At 38.1% G+C, this 22,590-nt stretch overlaps 1 protein-coding gene, 1 long non-coding RNA gene and 1 other non-coding gene across 3 annotated transcripts; 2 read left to right on the forward strand and 1 right to left on the reverse strand.

Moving 5' to 3' along the window:
• Positions 1-7,680: 7,680 nt before the first annotated feature.
• On the forward strand, positions 7,681-7,786 carry LOC112083715. The gene has a single exon (XR_002897851.1). It is a non-coding gene; the product is annotated as a small nucleolar RNA R71 (small nucleolar RNA).
• A 4,814-nt stretch (positions 7,787-12,600) lies between these two features.
• LOC112083408 lies at positions 12,601-13,610 on the forward strand. Its single transcript, XR_002897647.1, has 2 exons — positions 12,601-12,879; positions 13,424-13,610. It is a non-coding gene; the product is annotated as an uncharacterized LOC112083408 (long non-coding RNA).
• Positions 13,611-13,839: 229 nt separating this feature from the next.
• LOC18012617 (bZIP transcription factor 60) lies at positions 13,840-15,454 on the reverse strand. Its single transcript, XM_006395937.2, has 2 exons — positions 14,828-15,454; positions 13,840-14,476 (listed from the first exon to the last, which is right to left on the reverse strand). The coding sequence occupies exons 1-2, from the start codon at positions 15,313-15,315 to the stop codon at positions 14,020-14,022; spliced, it is 945 nt and encodes a 314-aa protein (XP_006395999.1). The 5' UTR covers positions 15,316-15,454; the 3' UTR covers positions 13,840-14,019.
• Between the last annotated feature and the right edge of the window lie 7,136 nt (positions 15,455-22,590).

Here is a 22,590-nt window from a genome sequence, read left to right on the forward strand (position 1 = left end):
ATATAAATTCGGCCAATAATAATTAAGCCTTGATCAACCAATCAAGAGTGGAAAAAAAAATTCGTCCAATGAATTATAAGCATAATTAGCTAATCAGAAACGATCGTCTCAAAATTTAACTAATCAGGAACGTGTTGACAAATATTATGCGCCAAAAATTTATCCAATCAGGAACATACTTTGTCAGACCATCTTGAAACCATATTTGACCAGCTTCATCTCAGCGATCGCGGCACAGAGAATGAGAGAACTTAAATCCTTCTTGACATTTTGCTCCAATCATCCGACATTGAAGCTTAATCGAGGTAATTGACATTCTCTCGTTGGATTTGCTTCCCTTTCTGATTTTGGAAAGTCGTTGCCCTAGCAGCACTATTGAGGATTAAATTCAATTATTGAAATTGAATAGGGAATTGTAGACAATGAAAATGGTTATTGGTTGGTAATCGAATAAATATTTAGTGGACCGGAGGTTTAGATGTTAAACCACAGTAAATCGGAGTTAGATTAGAATTTTTTTCCTGAGTTGACTAATTATATACGAGAGAGAGAGAGTAACAATTGGTATAACTTGCGTACAACTGGAAACATTTTTTTATGCATTTGAGTATAGCTATCTGTTATTATTTCACATGATAATGATTACGAACATATTTTTTATTATGGGGGATATTATTCAACTTTGGAAGATAATTGGATTTTATCACCAGCTTCCATGTATGGTATAATGTTTACGTCATCAAGTTTGGAGGAGATTACTTATTCTTGTTTAATAGATAAGATATGCATGAAGGTTGGGATTGTTGAATCTTCGAGTAAGTGAAACTGAGTTACATTCCAGTACTAGTGCAAACTCAGAGACAATTTTACATTTTGAATGATGATGACCTAGTTGTGTTCCTGACCTCATTGGATAAAGAGGAACGCATAAGTATTATTAATGTAGAAGTCATCAAAGGTGTTGAAGTTGGAGAGGAATTTTCTAGAGTTGAGAGGGTAAGTTCAGTTGGTATCAATTACGGGGGTTGCATTTAGGTAATGGTGGATTAAATAATGGTGTATTTGCTATTTACACAGGCATCTGTTCAGCAGAACAACATCAGCAGAATGTCCTGGTGATAGAGGAAGCTGATGGTGATGAGGGAAAATATGGTGATGATGTAACACGTGACAATGGAGAAAATGGTGATGATGTAACACGTGATAATGGAGAATATGGTGATGATGTATCACGTGAAAATGCTGATGGAGTAGATGATGCTAAAACCAAGTTTGATAACGAGGAGGATGAATCCAGACGGTTTGATTTTGATGATGGTCCCGTGCTGAAGTAGAAACACAACATTTTGAATGGGAAGATGGTATGAATCTGAGAGTAGAGCAACAATTTGCATGTAAACAAGATTCGATAGAATTTAGTTTATAGAGCTTCCATCAAAATTGTTTGTAATTAGTATTTACGAATTTGGAAAGATGCGAATACACCCTGTTTTTCTGTTACAGTATACCAGAAGATGCATACTTTTTCTCGGACCAGTGCGAGTACAAACAGCAAACAAAAGAAATGAACACCAGGATTAGTTGCATCTGTTGTTAAGCAAGAGTATCCAGGTTGATTAGATACACAAACTCCTCTCAGTGTCATGCTTTTGGTTTAAAATACTGCTTCTGTGAGTGTGTCATACTCTATCGCATGGAGAGGAATACAACTAGCTAAATCTCTGGTTCATGGTTTTCCTGAAGACAGCTATAGAGATCTGTACTCGTATTTGTACATGCTATAGCAGGTGAATCCAGGTACAAAACACAAGGTGTTACTGGACGGACAACAAAGATTCAAGTACTTATTTGTCGCTTTTGGAGCTTGCATTGACGGATTTGTAGCAATGAGAAAGGTGGTAACTGTTGATGCAACTTTTTTTAAAGCCGGAATGGGTTGTCAGCTAGTCTTTGCTGCTTGTCAGGATGGTAATCGTCACCATTATCTGATTGTTTTTGGAGTAATTGATGCAGAAAAAATGACAGTTAAGAGTGGTTTTTCAGGGAGTTGAAAACTGTTATACCCGATAGTCCTGAATTGGTTATTGTTTCTGACAGAAATTCAAGCCTCATCATGGCAGTAGCTGAGGTGTACACGAAAGCTAAACATGGGTATTGCATCTAGCATCTAGGGAAGAATGTGAAAATGCAAGTTTCAAGGGATAGAGATATAGTTGCAGACACATTCATGGAGTACGCAAGACAGTATACAGAGGCCGAGTTTCTTGATCATTATACATGGATGGCTTTAAAGTATCCTTCTGTGACCGAGTATATAGAAAAGCATGTAGAAGTATGGAAATGGGCCAGGTGCTATTTTCCAGCAGAGAGGTACAACCTAAAGACTAGTAACGTTGTGGAGTCCTTGAATAGTGTGTTTAAGGATGCAAGGAATTACTTGTTCTAAAACTCTTTCTCAATTTGTCCTTGACCCAAAACATTCCTAAGTCACCTGAGACCTGAAAACACTTCACAAAACCCATCAAAACATCCTAAAACATGAAAAAAGAGAGAAAATATTAAAAAGAGTTATGTACAAGGATAAGCTTGGAGTGTCTCCCAAGAGCACTTTGTTTTAAGTCACTAAGTTTAACTTTTCATTACCTTAGTTGGATGGGGGATCATCAAGAGATACTGTGGTAGCTCCCTCTTTGATTGCATTCACCAAGTATAGCTTAAACTTTTGCCCATTCACCACAAAACCATTACCATCTTTTTCTTCAAGCACAACTGCCCCATAGCTTCTAACCTCCAATATCTTGAAAGGACCAGACCATCTTGACTTTAACTTTCCAGAGAATAGCTTGAGCCTTGAGTTAAACAGCAACAACAAGGTTTCCTTGCTTGAAATCCCTTTGCATAATCTTCTGATCATGCAATGTTTTGGTCTTCTCTTTGTAGATCTTTGAGCTCTCATAAGCATTAAGCCGTATCTCCTTTAGCTCATGAAGTTGAAGAAGCCTTTTCTCTTGAGCTGTGTTTATATCAAAATTCAGCAACTTAACAGCCCATAATGCTTTGTACTCCAGCTCAACAGGCAGATGGCAACTCTTCCCATATAGAAGATTGAAAGGTGAAATTCCAATGGGAGTCTTGAAAGCAGTTCTATAGGCCATAGTGCATCATCTATTTTCTTGGACCAGTCTTTTCTAGATACACTCAGATTCCTTTCAAGAATTCCCTTTATCTTCTTGTTGGAGATCTCTACTTGCCCACTTGTTTGGGGATGATATGGACTTTCTATCTTATGCTTGACCCCATACTTCTTAAGCAAAGCTTCCAAAGTTTTGTTCACAAAATGGCTCCCACCATCACTTATTACCACTCTTGGAACTCCAAATCTTGGAAAGATGATGGTTGTAAACAGCTTAACAACCACCTTAGAGTCATTAGTGGGACTTTCTATAGCTTCTACCAATTTTAACACATAGTCCACAACCACAATAATGTATTGATTTCTATGAGATGAGACAAAGGGTCCTATGAAATTAATTCCCCAACAGTCAAACACTTCTATTTCAAGGATTGGGTTCTGTGGCATCTCATTCTTCTTAGAGATGTTTCCTGCCCTTTGACAAGCATCACACCTCATAACAACAGCTTGAGCATCTTTAAACATGGTTGGCCACCAGAAACCTGACTGAAGAACCTTAGCCACTGTCTTGAAATCAGCATGATGACCTCCATAAGCTGACCCATGACACTCTAGCAAAACCCCTTGGACTTCTTCCTTAGCTAAACATCTTCTGTAAAGGTTGTCTTTCTTAAGCACATACAGATATGGCTCATCCCAAAAGAACCTTTTTATGTCCTTGAAGAACTTCATCTCTCTGAAAATTTCTCATTTCTGGGGGTTCCACACCATAAGAGAGATAGTTCACAGTATCAGCAAACCATGGCAAACATCCTTCTTTGATAGACTTGATCTCTTCCAGCTCATTCAAAGCTCTAATCGCCATTATCTTCTCTTCTGGTAAAGAATCATCCAAAGGGACCTCAGAGTCTACTCTCAACCTTGACAAGTGATCTGCTACCCCATTCTCTATACCCCTTTTGTCTTTGACCTTCATGTCAAATTCTTGAAGCAGCAGCACCCATCTTAGCAGCCTTGGTTTAGCATCTTTCTTGGTCATCAAGTACCTAAGAGCAGCATGGTCAGTGTAGACCACCACCTTAGAGCCAACCAAGTAGGACCTGAATTTGTCAAAGGCAAAGACAATGGCCAGCATCTCTTTTTCTATAGTGGCGTATTTCTCCTGAGCTGTGTCCAATGTTCTACTAGCATAGTAGATAACATGGACCTTTTTTTCCTTCTTCTGACCCAATACAGCACCAATAGCATGATCAGAAGCATATGTCATTATCTCAAAGGACAAACTCCAATCTGGTGCTTGAACAATGGGAGCACTTATCAGAGCTTGCTTGATCTTCTCAAAGGCTTCTTGGCACTCTTGATCAAAGAGGAACTCCACATCTTTGCATAAAAGCCTTGTCAAGGGTCTTGCTATCCTTGAAAAGTCCTTAATGAACCTTCTGTAGAACCCAGCATGACCCAAAAAGCTTATGACTCCTTTGACTGAATTTGGAGCCCCCAAGTTAACCATGACATCCACCTTGGCCTTATCAACCTCTATCCCAGCTTCAGATACCTTGTGCCCCTACACAATGCTTTCTTGTACCATAATATGACACTTCTCCCAATTCATCACCAAATTTGTCTCCTAACATCTCCTTAGCACTTGAAACAGATTAGACAAACAAGAAGAGAAAGAGGGTACATAGACTGAAGTCATCCATGAACACCTTTACTTTCTCCTATATAAGGTCAGAGAGAATCAACATCATACACCTTTGAAAGGTGGCAAGCGCATTACACAGACCAAAAGGCATTCTTGTGTAAGCATAGGTGCCATAAGGGCAGGTAAATGTTGTTATCTCTTGGTCTCTAGGGTATATGAGAATTTGGAAAAACCCTGAGTATCCATATAGAAACTAGTAATAAGGATGATTGGCAAGCCTCTCTAGCATTTGATCAATGAAAAGAAGTGGAAAATGATATTTTCTTGATGCTGCATTCAACTTCCTATAATCAATGCACATTCTATGGCCTGTCACTGTTCTGGTGGGTATGACTTCATTCTTCTCATTCCTGACCACTGTTATGCCACCCTTTTTAGAAACAATGTGTACTGGAGAAACCCATCTTGAGTCAGAAATAGGATAGATTATTCTTGCCTCAAAGAGTTTGAGGATCTCTCTCATTACAATATCTTTGAGATTTGGGTTTAATATCCTTTGATGTTCTATAGAGGTTATTGATTCCTCTTCCAGATGTATCCTATGGTGCATAAGTCAGGTGAGATTCCTCTAATGTTATCTAAAGAATAGCTTATAGCTCTCCTATACTTTCTTAGTTCATTCAACAAAGCATTCTCTTCATGAACTAATAGGCTATCATTAATGATCACAGGATAAGATAAATTAGAGCCAAGAAATGCATACCTGAGCCTTTTTGGGAGTGGCTTAAGCTCAACAGATGGAGCCTTGTTTTCATTCCAATCCACCATGAAGCTCTTTTGATCAGTTTGAGCTCCATTTACACTGGTGTTGTCAATTGGCTCAGCCTTTTCCTCAGCTCTTAAACCCACAGCCATACACTCTTGAACCGGCACTTGACTTGTACTGATCCCACTGATACAAAGCCCCATCTGGCTGCTTTTCTCCAGCTCTAAAAACTGAGTTTCTGAACCTGCTTCCTTGTGCTGATCCAACACCATCTTGTAGGCTTCACTCTTCTCAGCCAAGAACCCATGTTCACCTGGTTCTTTTGTTAAGGTGACCTGAAAAGGGTCCTCTAATGTCAGTTCTTCCAACAGCTCATCAGCCAATTCATCCATTGTTTCAACATAGAATATATGTCCTTCTATAGTTGGTTTCTTCATCATCTCCTTCATGTCAAATGTAAGAGATTCTGATCCAAGGTGCAACTCAATCTTGCCTCCTCTCACATCAATTATGGCACCTGCTGTAGCAAGGAATGGTCTTCCCAAAATGAGAGGATCAACAGGCTCTTCATCCATTTCAAGCACAATGAAGTCTGTTGGGACTTCAAAATCACTTATCTTCATAGGAAGATGTTCTAGAAGTCTAATAGGAAGCCTAACTGATCTATCATCAAGTACCAAAGATTTCCTTGCAGGCTTGTAGACTGTGAATCCCAACTTCTTTGCAATAAAGAAGGACATTAAGCTCACTGAAGCTCTTAACATAAGCAGCTTGCAAACTTCAAAGGACCAATAGTACATGGCAATGTAAAACTCTCTGGATCATATAGCTTTCTAGGGATTGTCCTTCTCTGGAATTATTGCACTACACTCATGGCTTAAGACCACCATTTCTTGTAGTTCCCTTGACTTGTTCAAAATAGCATCCTTTGAACTTTCCAAGCTGAGGGACCATAAGAAAGGCTTCTATGATGGGCATGGTGAACTGAGTCTTCTCCAACTACTTTTCAAATACAGCTTTAACCTTATCTAAAAGCTGCTTTTTGAACCTTCCTAGTTTGGGCTGATAAAGTGGTGGTGGCACATATGGTTTCTCTGGCACCATCTCCTTTACCACACCTTTGCCCTTGTCTTTCTTTACAGCTTCATCATCTAGTTCACTCCCTAGAGGCACCTCCCCACCAAGTTTCTCATTGTCCTCAATGAGCACAAGTCTTTGTTGTTCTCTTTCAGGTAACTCCTTGCCACTTTTGAGTGTAATGGCATGGGCATATTCTTTGGGGTTTGGCTCAGGTTTCCCAGGAATTGTTCCTTGTTGTCTAGAAGAAGAAGCTTGATTCTTCTTAAGCTCTTTGATTTCTTGTTGCATAGCCTCATACTTTGAACCCAGATCAGTAAAACTGTGCTCAACCCTTTGTTGACCCTGAAGTAGCTGCTGTAGAACCCCACACAGGTCTGAACCCATATGTTGTTGAACCGGCTGCTGCTGTCCCATTTTCTGTTGTCCAAAACCTGGTGGAAACTTGCTTACAGGCAGCTGACTAGTGAAGTTACTCCCCTGGTTCTGCTGAGGTTGCTGAACAAATTGCTGGGGCTGCTGAACATATTGTTGCTTTCTCTTAAAGTTTCCCTGAAACTGGTCCTTTGGAACAAATCTCTGATTCTGAACTTGCTGAGGAGGATACATTTGGTCTCCAGGGTTGGCTACATTTGGGTTTCTATAGCTCAGGTTCTGGTTGTAGTTATAGAACATGTTGAACTTGTTCTGGTTCCCAATGTAGTGGAGTTTCTCCTGAGTTAAGCCATCTTCATTGACATTTTCAAAACATGTGGCTTGGTCATCAAACTTGGCAACATAGTGTAGTGGCTCTGAGTAGCCACTAAGACCTTATCAAGCTTGCTCTAAAGTTCCTTGATATACTTTCTCATTCTTTGCTCCTCACTAGAGCCTTCTCCTCTATTGACTCTGTCATAATCCTCTCCATAGCTGTCATTACTCATAGCCAAGTTCTCCACCAACTTCATTGCTGCATTGATTTCTTTGACAAGGAAGTTGCCATTAGAAGCTGTATCTAACTGATTCCTGAACTTTAGGAGAGCTCCTCTGTATAAAGTGCTGAGTAAAGAAGTTTCAGAAAACCCATGGTGAGGGCACTGGTTTGTATAGCTTGTAAATCATTCCCATGCTTCCCCAAAGCTCTCATTGTTGTGTTGGGTCAAGCTTGAGATTTGATTCTCAACTTGACTTTTCTTGATGTGGAGAAGAATTTAGAGAGGAATGCCAGCTTACATTGTTCCCATGTTTGGATTGAACCCCTTGGCAAGTTCTTCTCCCACTGATGGGCTTTGTCTCCCTAGCTGAAAAGAAACAGTCTTAACTTGAAGCTATCCTCTGAGATCTCATTAATCTTTGTCAGATCACAGACTCTATCAAATTGATCCAGGTGCTCAAGTGGATCATCCATAGGCAGTCCATGGAATTTTGAATTCTGCACCATGTTGAGAAGTGATGCCTTTACTTCAAAATTGTTGTTTTGGACTGGTGGAGCTTGGATTCCTACTCTGTATTGATGTGCATTAGCCCTGTCATTCTCTCCAACAAAGACATGTGGTGGCTCTTGACGCTTGGGAGGTTATGGGTAGGGCTATTGATAAACCTGATGCCCTTACTGGTTTACTTGAGCTTGATGCTCATTTCTGGCTGCCTGATTCTGATTCATCTGAGCCTGGTGCTTATTTCTCTCAGCCATGTTCTGGTTAACAAAGGCTTGTTGCTCATTTTTGGCCGTCTGAGCTTGGTTCACTTGAGCCTGGTGCTCTGCTTGATCCCTTTGTTGTTCCATACCCAGCTGCTGAAGATGATCTGCTCTCTTTCTTGCTCTTCTACCTCTTCTATCAAACAAATGGATATTGCCAATGAAGGGTTCAGCTGCTTTACAACTTCTGCTTCTGGTCCTTGGTCTATGTGACATAAACCTGAAAGTTCAAAGAAACTGAAGAGTCTTATCAGTAAAACAAAAGAAAACACTTGATCTCAAGATGAATTCAGCAACTAATGCTAAACAATCACACAATGGCAACGACGTCAATTGATAGACAAGAGTTTTTAGTTCTTGTGGGTTATCAATTCCTTTAAGTAGTTGCAGCATAAAAGGTAATCAATCCATAATTGTGAAGATATACACTAGTTCATGAGAATTTAAACTTAATTCAAGCAGAACAAAGAGTTTTGGTTGTCACAAATAACAAATGCAAGCTAAACAAGCTAAACATGACTAACAATGATTAAAGACTTAAATAAGCAATAAGCAATATAGCAAATGATCAAGATGATATGAAAATGATGAAACTTAGTGCTCTAGACATGATAGTTGGCTAGGGTGCATCAAGGTTTAATTAAAGAGCTAATGACAATGATGATGAATGATCTAAGAAGCTTAGGATTCAAATCAAGTTTCAATCTTTCTCAAGCATCAAAACTCAATCTCAAACATTGCTCATACACAATCATCATTAGAGACACAATGAAAGAAGTGAAGTAAAAATGAATCCTAATATACCATCTATGCTCAAAATAATATTCCCATGTGAATCAAACAATAGACTCTTGATTTAGCTGGTTCAGGCATTTCATCAAACACCTTTTAGGTGGATGAAATGCCTAAGATCTGGGTTAAAGAGATTATCTAAAACCGAGCATTAAGATCAGCTAAACAAGATAAAGATGCATAAATCTAGTCCTAAGCAGCTTTAATCAAACCCCTAAGCACCCTAACATACAAATCTAGTACCCTAATGAGGTGAATACTGACTAATCATGATTAACTCTCTGATTCCTTTGCAAGAAGAGTAGTTACGCATGATTAGTTGATGAGAATAGATAGAAGATAGATAGATGATGATGAAAAGATGATTTAAACTTTAAAACTCTCTTGTATCAAACAGAAAATGGGAGATCTCTCTCTCAAAGTATGTTCTTACACAAAAGAGGCAAAAAGTTTAAGGGAATAAGAGGTGAGTCTTGAGAAAAAACCCTAAAAATTATATATACTTTTTAGTTTGGACTGGTTTAGCCTAGGACAAACTGGGTACTGACCCAGCTCAGATGGGTCGAGTGTCTAGTGTGCGAGATGGTCTTGGTCCATCCTCACCCGCACAGCCATGTCGCACAGGTCCTGGAGCTTGTTCTTGCGAGTCAACTCTTCATGCAGCCGCATTCCCATCTCGGTCTAAATTGCGAATGTTTGTGCGGCTCAAACCTTTCTTCTTTCCCACTCGCACTCTCATCTTGCAGCCTGGAGAAATCATGTGTGCGAGATTTTTCTTCTCAGCTCCCAGTCGCACACCCATGGCGGTTTGAACTGCGAGTGTTTGTGCGAGAGGGTTCACTCCATTTCCCACTCGCACTCCCAAGTTGCACAGCTTTGTGGACTTAGCATAATTCGAGGTTGGAAGTTTGTACCCTGCTCCGAGTTGCCTTACCCGCACATTTCAAGTTGCAGCTTGCTCCCAGAGTTCAATCTTTCATTTCTGCGAGTTAACAAAGTCGCACGTATACACCCATGTCGCAGCATTTCTCATTTTCTTGGACTACTTCGCGTTTGAGGCATTTTTCATGGGATACTGGTCCAAATGTCCTGATTCAAACTCTAGTGGGACGGCAGCTCGATTTCCTAGAACATTGCTGAAGAGAACAAGTGCATCGGGGGAGAGGAAGGGCTTCTGGTAAACAGGTTTCCGCATCGGCTCGGGAAGTTCCAGTTTCTTGCTGCGGGACATGTCCATCTCCTGATTGCAATACCTCATGACTCAGCACTCCAAATAGGCCCAAGCGTTCTGGAAAGAAGACTCGAAGATCTTGAATCTTGATGAATTCTCTGGAAATTGGATAGCAAGGGAAGGGCATCGTCCTGAGTAATCATTGAAGCACATCGGATCGGTCCGGAATGGATGCGAGACAGGTTTGTCTCCTGTTGGCCATAACTTTCAGCTCATTGCTCCGAATCCATTCATTCAAACTGTTCTGGAACCATGACTAAATCCTCTCGAACTTTTCTGAAGACCGTGGAAGATAAATCGGACGGGAAGGCTTCATGGCAAAGCAATCTTTCAGGCATATCGGCACAAAAGATTTTTGGCCGAGGTTTTATGTACTTACACGTTTTGGCCGAGTCTCATGTACCGCAGTACATGTTTTTAGCCGATAAAACTGTTTGCTGATGCTGAATGTTCTGGAACACGGTTTTGGCCGATAGAAACTTTCCGGGAAGGATTTTTAGCCGGTAAAATCCTTCTTGCGGTGCATGGAAATGCCGATGGACTCCAAAATTACACTTTCACCATTTTTGCTCATTCTTTCACCATTTCTCCACCTGGTTCACCTCTTCCACTCCAAGTAACCTCCAAAAGCACCTAATAGACACTCCAAACATGCAAGACTCACTTGGACCTAAAACTCTATAACAAAGATAAAACCCATTGAATCTATCTAAAATGCATGAATGAGACTCTATTCTTGGACTAATAATGCACCCTAAACATGATAAGATGTGAATATATCATTAATGAGACCATATATTTACATAGAAGTTTTGTTAAAGTTATTATCTTATTATACTATCGAATTGTGTCATATTTTGAACTGACACAACTCGGAACTATAAAAAATTATTAATTTATATTGTTTATTAATTTATCAAATATTAGTTTATAGAGTTTGTACTGTAGTTTGTTCTATTGATTTCTTAGCAATTTCTGACCAAAATTTCTACGAATTTATGTTTGGTAGGGAAATGGTAGGAAATTTCCTACACCTTTTTGACGTTTTTTCCGTAAGTAATTTTTTACCACTTTTACTTCGTGTATAAATTTGGGTCATAAATTTTACTACTAAATTCTTATATTTTACCTACAGATGATATTTAATAGGAAAGTGGTAAAAAATTTCCGATGACTGTCTTACCACTCTAATAGTTAGTTTAGTTCTACTGATTTTCTATCAATTTTTGACCAAAATTTTTACGAATTTATGTTTGGTAAAAAATGGTAAAAAATTTCTTACAGGTGTTAGGTTTTTTTTAGAGTAATTTTTTACCAATTTCCTATCCTTTTATATTTTGTCAGAATTTCGTTGAAAAATGATGAAAAAGATTCTCTTACCAATAATTTTGTAAGAATTTTCGTAAAAATGTGGCATGTTTTCTTGTAATAAATGGTTTCAAAATTGATGTATATTACCTACATATAGATTAAATTGTTTTTCCAGTTCTAATAAAGTGTTTAAACCTTTATACTCGAATTATCCGAAATTCGAAATAATCAAACTTAATATCCGAATGCACAAATCGTAGCCGAATCACAAATTAACAATGAAATATAATTTTTAGTTATATTTTTCTTGTTTTTTTTACGTCAAATACTTACGAGAAGAACTGTAAGGCCTGGTGGCTAAGATTATCTCTAATGGTTGTCTTTATTTTTTCCTCTATAATAGAAAAATTCTAAAATAGAAGTGCATTTGTCTTCAATGATTACTTCTATTTTTCCCTCTAAAAAGGAATATTCTCACTATATTCTATTTATTATTTGTTCTTAACACTTTTATTAATAAAATTTATGAATTGACCCCATTTATTTTTTTTAATAAAAACTTACATAAATTATAATATTACTAATTTTGATAAATAAAATTTGTGAATTAATCTTTTATTTTACTGTTTATAAAAGTTTTCATAAATATAGTGATAGTAACATTTGACAACTAAAATTTTTAAATTAATCCCACTTATGCTATTTTTTATGAAATTTCAACATATTATAATAATACTAAAAGTTAAAATTCATAAATTAAACAATACCATATATTTTTTTTAACTATAACCAAAATTATCACATTTATATTCATAAAAAATTATATTTTTTGCATAAATAAAAAGATTTAAAAGTTAAAATATTACTTTACAATAAAAAGTTTACCTCTATTATAAAGAGAAAAAATAGAGTCTCTCTATATTTAGAGGAAAAAATATCAATCTCTATTTTCACCTTTAAAATAGAAATGGGTTGGAGAATCGGCCCAACTAAGAAACATCAAGCTCGAAACAAAAAGCTTCGATCCGGGATCTTAGAAAGCTCTCTTCTTCGTCAATTTCTCGCCGGCTCGATCGAGTGATTTGCAGCAGAAAAAAAGATGTCTTTCATGAGAGGAGACGCTTTAGTCTCGAAGCTTGCTGCGTTCGCTAAATACGTGGTTCTTCCGGGATCCATGGTCGCTGCTCTCGTCTACTCGCCGCCGAACCTTTCATCTTCTTCCAAACAGTCGAAATCTTCCATTTAGGTCAGATTCTTCCTCTCATCTCTTATTTGGGTTGCTTCCGGTTTCGCTTCAATTCGTTATGGTTAGGGTTCGGACTCTGCAATTTCTTCTGTTGTTCTTTGCGATCTCTTTTGTTTGGATTTCAAATTCAGTGATTTCTCATGCGATTTGTGAGAATTGAGAGTTCTCGCACAAGGTAGAAGAAAAACTAGAAAAGCATAAAAAACGGAATGGCTTATGTTCGATGTTTATGTTACTGGATCCAAATTCGTACTATTATGAGTTACAGTGTTTTCATCATCTTTGGTAATCTTGCAGATAAAATCCACGTTCATACTACTATGATTTGTTTTTTTAGGTTTATAAAATTTGGTAAACTTGCTGATTTTGAAATTAGATGGGATAAATTTTCCCTGCTGATTGCTGCGAAACAAACAGGGCATAAGTCTGCTACTTACAATGTCGTTTGTTTATGAATAGGATGTAACACATATATTGCCTCTAATTTAGACAACTAAGTCATTAAAATCGATATGACAATCCTTAAATCTTCTTCTTGATGCAGGTTACAAAGCTTACAACTATGTGGCCTAAAGACTTCCTCTTCTCTTTCAAAAAAGTTATTTTGTAGTCGACTCTGATATTCGAATAATGGTTCAAGGGAACCTTCTCCGTTGAATAATATGCACAAGTTAATTTGTGAATCTTATTATGCCTTTCTCATCTGTTATTTATTTTTGCCTTTTACTGTTCGTAGAATCTTTTCAATAGATAGTTTTCACGTCTCTCTTCCTATATTTCATAAGCGCCATGAAAGAATGAGTCAGGTGTGCAAGTGAGGATGTTGAAGATCAAGTGGCTTCAGGACTCATTTGGCATTGGTGCTCATTTGCTCCATTGCAAACCAAGTCAACATTCAATCCACGCGAGAGTTGTTTGTCTTCGTCTGGTAGAGATCTTAAATGCAGTAATACTATTAGGTAGATAGCAACATTTAAAGAGAAATCATCCCCAAAACCATGAGAAGCCCACATTGACCGTTAAATTAACCAGATAGACAGACAGCCAAAATACAAAAAAGAGAGAAGACTACTGGACACATTCATCTACGACTCAAAATGCGCAAGCAATTAAAAAGATTAGAGTAGAAGGCGTGGGGCGTCACGCCACAAGTGTAAAGACTTGGTGTTTCATCCGCGGCCTTGAACCCTTACATCTCCGACTCTTCCCGGTATTATTATTAGATATTTTACTACTCTCTCGCCCGCTTCGAACCAGCTTTTCTGGTTCTCCGGCTTCCACTGACTGGAAGCAACTCTTTGTTTGGGGCTGGTGAGGGAATTGGCAAATGATGTCTCCCAGATACCAAAGCAGGGAACCCAACAGCAGGGATTCCAACAAGAGCACAGCAGACTCCTGCTTTGTCATCATGGAAGCATTGCCACTACCCTTTTGCAAACAGAGACGAAGAGAATGGTTTTCCGCAACGAAACACTCGAGCATCCGTCCCAGTCTCATGCATTCTCTTTCGAGATACTTACTCTTCTTCTCTAGATCAGTCACATATTCCTTCTTCCTCTCCCTCGATCTTACCGCAGCATCTCTGTTTCTTACTCTCCTGAACAAATCAATCACAATCACCCATTATCAACTCTTCAAACCACTTCAACAAGATACCAGTAACAAATTACAAGAGTAAAAGTTGGTTTGAAGTATGTTTAAACAACATAACCAATGAGATATAGCATAACACACTTTCAACAATCTAAAAGGCAACCAAAATACAAATCCATATTGTTCTCAATATAAAATTTCAAAATCACACACCTGCTAAACTACTTCAAGATAATGCTCTCAAGGTTGTTTTTAAAGCATAACGCCTTTTACAAATTACAGACCATGTTCTTTTCCCAAATATGCACAAACCCTAAATTTCAATTACTTTAAAAAGAGACAAAATTAGATATACCTTCTTCTTTTCTTGGCCATAGCATCATCGTTTCCATCAATCTCGCTTTCCACCTTAGCTTCATCCTGATTCTCACTTCCAGAATCATTGGATGCGTCCGATTTCTTCTCAATTGAGAAATCTGCTTTCTCCTTCACGGAATCATCGGATCCTGCTGATTCCTTTCCAGCGGCGGGAGATTCGACGGTTGGTACATCATCTGAAACTTTAGCGGTCGAAAACTCAACCGGACTAGACTCGCTTGTGGGATAATCAACGAATATATCCGCTAAAAACTCTGAAACCGACTGCTGATCTAACTCCAGAAAATTCTCCTGCTCATCATTCATCAATTGGCTCTCAATCTCTCCGATCCACGAATTCGCAGAATCCGGTGAAGAGCGAATAAAATCATCCGCAATAGGAGGTTCAGTTACGATTGAAGGATCGAAATCGAAGAAGAGATCGTCGTCTAAAAGTATATCAAAGCAACCAAATTCCTCCGCCATGGCAAATCCCAGAACCCAAATAAAGAAATTTATATAAAAAGAAAAAATAAATATGGAGAAGTTTTCTACTGATCGGACTTTATCTAATCTAAACGACTTCCATGAAAACGAGAGGAACAAATAGAAAATTCTGCTATGCTACTCGTTTTGGGTCTTTAGTTTATTATTACTTTGGACGACAGAAAAAAAAAAGTCTATTACTTTGTGGCCAAGTAAAAGTTTGCCCGAAAGGAATCAGCAGGACACGTGTACTTCGCAGACGCGTTTTCCCGACATTTAGCCAATACTGTGAAGGATTACACTGTCTTACAGTGTTCCTGCCATCACATGATTACACTCCTTATATGCCGTCACACAACCAATGAGAAGGCAAGATTTGAAATTAGATCCGAATACGTGTACAATTGTTTTGTCTTAGGTAGAATCGTTGAAAAATGACACAAAACATTGGTTAATTGTAAAAATAACTCATTCCTTCTTTTTATTGTTTTGTAGAAAAAAAAAAATTTCGAAAAAAAGAATTTTTGTTCAAACTTAGAAGTTTAACAATATTAAAACGGTTCACAAATCTAAAATAGAATACACCATTTACATACATTATATCAAGAGACAATTTGCTAGAAAATCTAAAATCTGGTCAAAATTAGGTAAATGAGAAAAACAGTAAATTGATATGACATTGGTCTGACACTTTGAAGGTGTTATGACTCTTTACCCCTTCCGTTGTTACGAATCTTTCTTTTCCGTATGGAGTTTCTCTCTCATCGTCTTTCTTTCGTTAACATATAAGTTATACAATTACATAAATTGTTATCATACTACATACTTTGTTAGCATGATAAATGTTATGATATCTTGTTAACACTAAACTTACATCAATAAAAATTATGTTATCTTGCTAACACTAAATTTGTATTCGCTGATACTTTATTTATCATTTCGAATATATTATTTTTATCCGCTAACAATTTATTTATCACCTCTAACATAATATTTGTATTTGCTAATATGTTATGTTTTTTAATACATTGGTACTTAGCTAGAGCTACGATGTTGGTAAAAAATATGTTAGATTGATAACAGTAATGAATTATCTGTATTGTTATACATGTTATTTTTGAAGTTAGTGCGCTACAAATACATATAACACTCTAGATGTAATGTTAGCATTCTAACAATAAAATTACAAGAGGAAACAAACAAATCTTCTTCATCAATTTTCGACGGTTATCTGTATGGGCGGCGGTCCGAGGACATTTCCCGGCGGTGTATCAAAGTGGCAGTGGAAGAAGATGCAGGCGAAAAAGCAGAAACAGTTCTTCAAGGCGCGTCTATCCCATATATCCCGTGAACGCCAGATTTACGAGATGCGGAAACGAGCCGAGCTCAAGGCGGCGGTGGCCGAGCTTGAGCGGCCATGGGAGCCGGTTCAGAAGCCAGCAAATCTATTCTCCATATGTGCCGACGAGCAAGTCAAGGTCCTCGCGGACCGATTTCAGAAACCCGACGGATTCGATCTATGAACCGATCGGGATGGTCCGCAGCTGTTTGAGACCGTCGATGAAAATCCAAATCGAACCCAAGCAGGTACGTATTGAAACGATTGAGGAAGAGAGACAACAACAAATTGTTCATCACTTCAAATTGTAGTGAGGAAGAGAAATAAATAGGTGAGAGAGAGAAAAAGATAGGTGATAAAGAGAGTTAGAGAGATGGGTATATAGGGGATAAGATAATATAGGGGTAATAGTGTATTAATGAAAAATGTACAGTACGCTTTCCCACTTTTCTAATTATGAATAGTATTGAGGTTATCTTATACATTTACTTTTATATCAAATAGATGTAGGTGAATACTTAGCGTTAATTTATAAAAATAAGATTTTTTTTCAAAAGCTTAGGAGCTCAACAATATTAAAATGGTTCACAAATCCAAAATAGAATACACAATTTACATACATTATATCAAATAGATGTAGGTGAGTACTTAGCGTTAGTTTGGTTACATGTCAACGAGATAGATAAATAAAGTAACAATTTCATATACTTGGCAAATTCTTCCAAATGAACTAATAAAGTAGACTACTACTCTGGTGTTGACATGATAGATATATTTTATGAGATTTGTAGACGAGATGATTTCATTATACTTTGAGATGTTATATTTATACAGGATTTACAAGAGAGAGTAAGAGAAGTAGATATCATACAGTTAGTGGAAATTATACGATGTCGTGATATAAGCAATCATATCGTGTTATAAGTGATCATTACTCAACCAACATTAATGTGTATCTCTAATATGTCCCCTCAAGATGGAGGTGCTTGCCAAAATCCAATCTTGCCTCGTAGTGCAGTGAATCGTGATCTCATTAGTGGCTTTGTAAGACCATCTGCGAGTTGATCATGTGTTGAGACGTGTGTGACTCTGAGTTTCCCATCTTGGACTTGTTCATGAATAAAGTGATAGTCAAGAGCAATGTGTTTCATTCTCAAATGGAACACCGGATTTGCACATAAGTATGTTGCTCCGATGTTGTCATAATATATAACATGACGCATTGTAGACTGAATTCCTAGTTCAGAGAGTAAAGAGCATACCCATCTGATTTCGGAAGCGGTGTTAGCGACTGCTCTGTCTCAGTTAATGATCAGGCTACTCCTTTTTGCTTCTTGGAGGACCATGATATTGGCTGTTCACCAAGATAGACTAAATATCCATTTGTTGACACAAAATCATATGTGTCGCCTGCCCAATCTGCATTGGTGAAAGCATGAATGCTGAGATTTTTTTATCGGCTTATGAACAGACCATGAGTTGCTGTGCCCGCCAAGTATTGTAACACTCTTTTACCTGCTTGTCAGTGGCCACATGTTGGTAATTGCATGAAATGGGATGGCTTATTGATAGCCAAAGCAATATTGGGTCTTGTGAAGGCCAAATATTGCAGGCTTCTAATTAATTGACAAAATTCAGTGGGGTTTGAATATTGTTCACCTGATTGTGTGAGTCGAGGAGATGAAGCCATTGGAGAAGCTACTGGTTTTTCATCATGCATATTCATCTTTGCAACAGGTTGTGAATGTATTCTGTTGCTTAAGATGGAGTCTGTTCGGTGTTCAAACTGCTTCTATTCCCAAGACGTATGATTGGTTTCTCATATCTTTGACGGAGAAACGATTTGCTAGATTGATGATGGCTTGTTCAACTGATGTCTTGTTGTTTCCGGTGACAATTATGTCATCTACGTAGACAAGTAGTTGATGAAAAACGAACAGCAAAGTAACTGCAGAGGAATTCTGTAAGCCATTTGAAATGAGATACCGTTTGAGCTTCATGTACCATGCTCGCGGAGCCTGCTTAAGGCCGTATAGCGCATTCCTCAATTTGCATACACAATCTGGTTTGTCAGCATCAACAAATTTAGGAGGTTGTCAGACATAAGCTTCTTCATTCAATGTGCCCTGAAGAAAAACATTGTTTACGTCAAGTTGTCGAATACTTACAGCAACTTTGAGAATGAGGCGAATGGTTGTCGATTTAATAACTGAGTTGTATGTCTCTTCGAAATCGACTCCTTGATGTTGGTTAAATCCTCGAGCAACAAATCTCACTTTGTATTTGTCGAGTGATCCGTCTGGTAATAACTTGACCCAAAAAACCCACATTGTGTCGATGACGTTTTGCAGTGGTGAGAAGGGGGGGGGGAGATCAAATCTCAGGTGTAATTGACGATTTCTGCATCATACTCTTTTGACATCGCTTGCCACCAGTGTTTCTCTTTTAATGCTTGATTTAGGGTTCGTGGCACAATATCGGTGAATGATACAGTCGCTACAAAGGTGAATTTTTGGCTTGGTTTGGTTATTTTATTTTTGGCTTGGGTTGTCATTAGATGTGAATTTGTAGGTTGATTATTTGTGGTTTGAAAGTTTTTGGTTTGGTTGGTGGGTGGATTGATGATTTCTGGTGGATTTGAGGTTATTTGGGAATGGGTTGGGATTGTTGGGCCAATGGAATTTTGTGGAAGTGGAGAATTTGTTGGACCAGTTAGGTTTGGAGAATTTGGTGAAGTTGTTGGATTTGGTTGGGCCAGAGGATTAGGTGGAATATTTTGTCTTGTCGACAATCGTTGTGTGGCGGAAGATTCTTCACCAACCGGAGCATTTGTGGAAGATGATGTTGGCGTCGAACAAGGCTGAGGTTCCAGCGAGATTGATATTGGCGGCAACGTTGGAGGTTGTAGCCGAGGTTGGGGCACCGGTTCTTGTGCTTGATGAGGAATCTGAGATAGGAGCCTGGGTTGTTGATGCTGGCTGTGCCGAAGAATTTGCATCTATGAGTGGCACTAGGTTCATCGAAATTGAGGTTATGGTTGGGTTTGAGGATTGAAGTGTTTCAAGTGACTGGGTCGTACTTGTGGGGATTAGAATTTGGAAAGGGAATTTTGTTTCATCAAATCGAACATGGCTAGAAGTATATATCCGATTTTGGGTTGGATCGAGACACAAAAATGCACTCTGGGTAAGAAAATATCCTAGGAAGATGCATGGTTTCGTTTGATGTTCAAGTTTATGATGTATAGGGACAAAGCCAAGGAAAGCAAATATATCTGAAAATTTAGAGTTTGTGGTAACTGGGATCAATTTGAAAATGAGTTTTGAGTGGAGATTAAAGAGAAAGGGTAGGAGTTGGCTTTCTATTTATGAGATAAACTGCAGTGGCAAAAGCATATGTCCAATATGTGTTTGGAATTGAGGCATGAGAGAGTAAAGTCAAATCAGTTTTGACAATATGATGATGTCGCCTTTTGGCTAAACCGTTATGTTCAAGAGTATGTGGAGGAGAAGTTAAGTGAGAGATGCCTTTTGAAGACAGAAAATCTCGAAGAGCAATGAATTCTCCCCCATTATCAGAAAATAAGGTCCAATTTGTTTTTGAAAACGGTTTTCGACGAGATTGGTGAAACGTACCTGGAATTTTAATTTGAGGGGATAGAACCATATATATTGTGAAAAAATGATCAACAATTACTAGATAATACTTGTAACTGTCGACTGAAATACTAGAAGAAATCCAAAGATCTGTAAATAAATATTGAAGAGGATAAGTAGAGGAAAATTGATGTTTGCGAGAAAGAAAGTTTCTGGCTTTTATTTAATAGACAATCACTGCAGCAAAACGTTTGAGATAGAGAATTTGAAACTGGTAACGAAAATCTGGAAATAATATTTTTAGAAATTGGGCCCCCGTGCTGAGATCACTCACTTGAAAATAAGAGGGATAAAATTGAACCGAGACTTGATTAGCATTGCATTACTTGTATACTGATATGAGATTCTTATTGATGTCAGGTAGACAAAGCACGTTTGAAAGAGTTAAAAGTCATTGGGAAGAGGGTAAGAGGGTTGAACCAGTGTGGGTGATATGTAACCCATCACTGTCTCCAATGATGACTTTGTTTCCTTTTGTGTATGGCTGATGGAGAACTAAGTTAGCAAGATCTAAGGAGATGTGGTGTGTAGCGCCTGAATCTAGTAGCCACGGTTGTGTAGATTGAGATCCACTTGCAGCAAAATTTGCTCTTAGTTGCCACTGAGGAGGAGATGGAAAGAGACCAGATGTTTGTCGAGATAGTTAAAGACAACGTCGGGCGCTATGACCTTGAATTCCACAGATTTGACGCTTGTCGAGGTATGGTCTTGGCTGCCTTACTTGTTGAGTATTGTTGTCATCGTGAGTGAGACTGCCATAATTGATCGCGGTTGTTTTGTTTGTTTGATAGTTTGAATTTTTTTGTAGCAATGTTGGCGGAGACCGGAAATGTGTTTGCTGGCTCAGCGGTGATGAATTTAACCTCATGGTTGAGGAGCTTTTCATGTAGTTCGGTAAGCGTTGTAGGAGTATCTCATCCTTCAACTTGGTCTGTGACCGATTTGTAATCCTCCAGTAATGTTTCAAGAACGAACTCAATCTGGTCTCCGTGATCAATAATCTTGCTGAGGAGTCCAAGATGATCAAAAGGTGTTGTGAGTCCCTGAAAGTACTCATCAACCGTTTGTGTAACTTTCTTCACTGCTTGATTTGGTACTTTAACTGCTTTTTATGTGTCCACGACTTGGTTTTGCATATATGAAGGCTTAGAGTTCCCATATTTCAGCAGTGGTCTCTGCTTTTGATAATAGAGATTGGATGGGCATCGAGATGACACCAAGAATAGCACTGTATAGTAACTTCTCTTGGCGTTTGTGAAGTGTATAGGCTGGATTTTTAGCGGTGACTACATTCACTATGATGACTGGATCTGGAATCTTCACGGAGACATCGAGGAAGGATGCTAAGGTATAACCGTCAAGGAGGGCGTGCACCTGTCGGCTCCACATGATGTAGTTAAAGGTGTTAAGACGGGTGACGTTGGTCATGTTGACATAGAGGAGTGAACCTTGAGCTGCAGAGACGGCTTCAGTTTGTTGCAGTTATGTCGTTGGGTTGGGGAGTGGTGGAAGACATAACAAGAACTTAAGAAAAAGAAAGTGAGGATGAAAGGATGAAGAACATATCTAAAAAGAAAATAAAAAAAATTGAAATTTAAGATTAAGAAGATATTGATTACTGCTCTGATACCATATGAGATTTGTAGAAGAGATGATTTTCATTATACTTTGAGATGTTACATTTATACATGATTTACAAGAGAGAGTAAAGGAAGTCAATATCGTATAGTTAATGGAAATTATACAATGTCGTGATATAAGCGATCATGACTCAATCAACATTATTGTGTATCTCTAATATATTTTTGCTAGTCTTTGGAGATCAATTAATTTTTTAATGCATGTCATTTTAGTATAAGAGGATCAATCCTAAAAGAAAGAGACTCAAATACCAGGATTTCATAGAACTATTTAATCCAAAGAAGCAATATGATTTGGATTTTTTTTAGCAACCTAAATATAAATAACAAGTAATATTCATATTAAAAGAGAGTCTGGAAAATCCATTCATGAATTTACTAGTCTGGAGAAATATTCATAATAAAAGAGAGATTTCAAACCACCAACAAATGTATACAATTTACTTCTAATCTTTCAATAAGTTTCTTATCCTAGTCATTTTTATGTTCACACGAAACTGCCGGATAGAGCCCAAAGGACATGGCTGATAGCTAATGCAAAGAAGTGAGTAACAATCACGGTGCAGTCAGCTAATCTGTTCCTTCTATTCAAAAATAGCCATGGGATTTGGGTAAACTGTGATTGGTTAAAGGGGTGCAT

Source organism: Eutrema salsugineum, unplaced genomic scaffold (genome assembly GCF_000478725.1).
Source record: "Eutrema salsugineum unplaced genomic scaffold, Eutsalg1_0 scaffold_6, whole genome shotgun sequence".
In the NCBI taxonomy this organism is placed as follows: domain Eukaryota; kingdom Viridiplantae; phylum Streptophyta; class Magnoliopsida; order Brassicales; family Brassicaceae; genus Eutrema; species Eutrema salsugineum.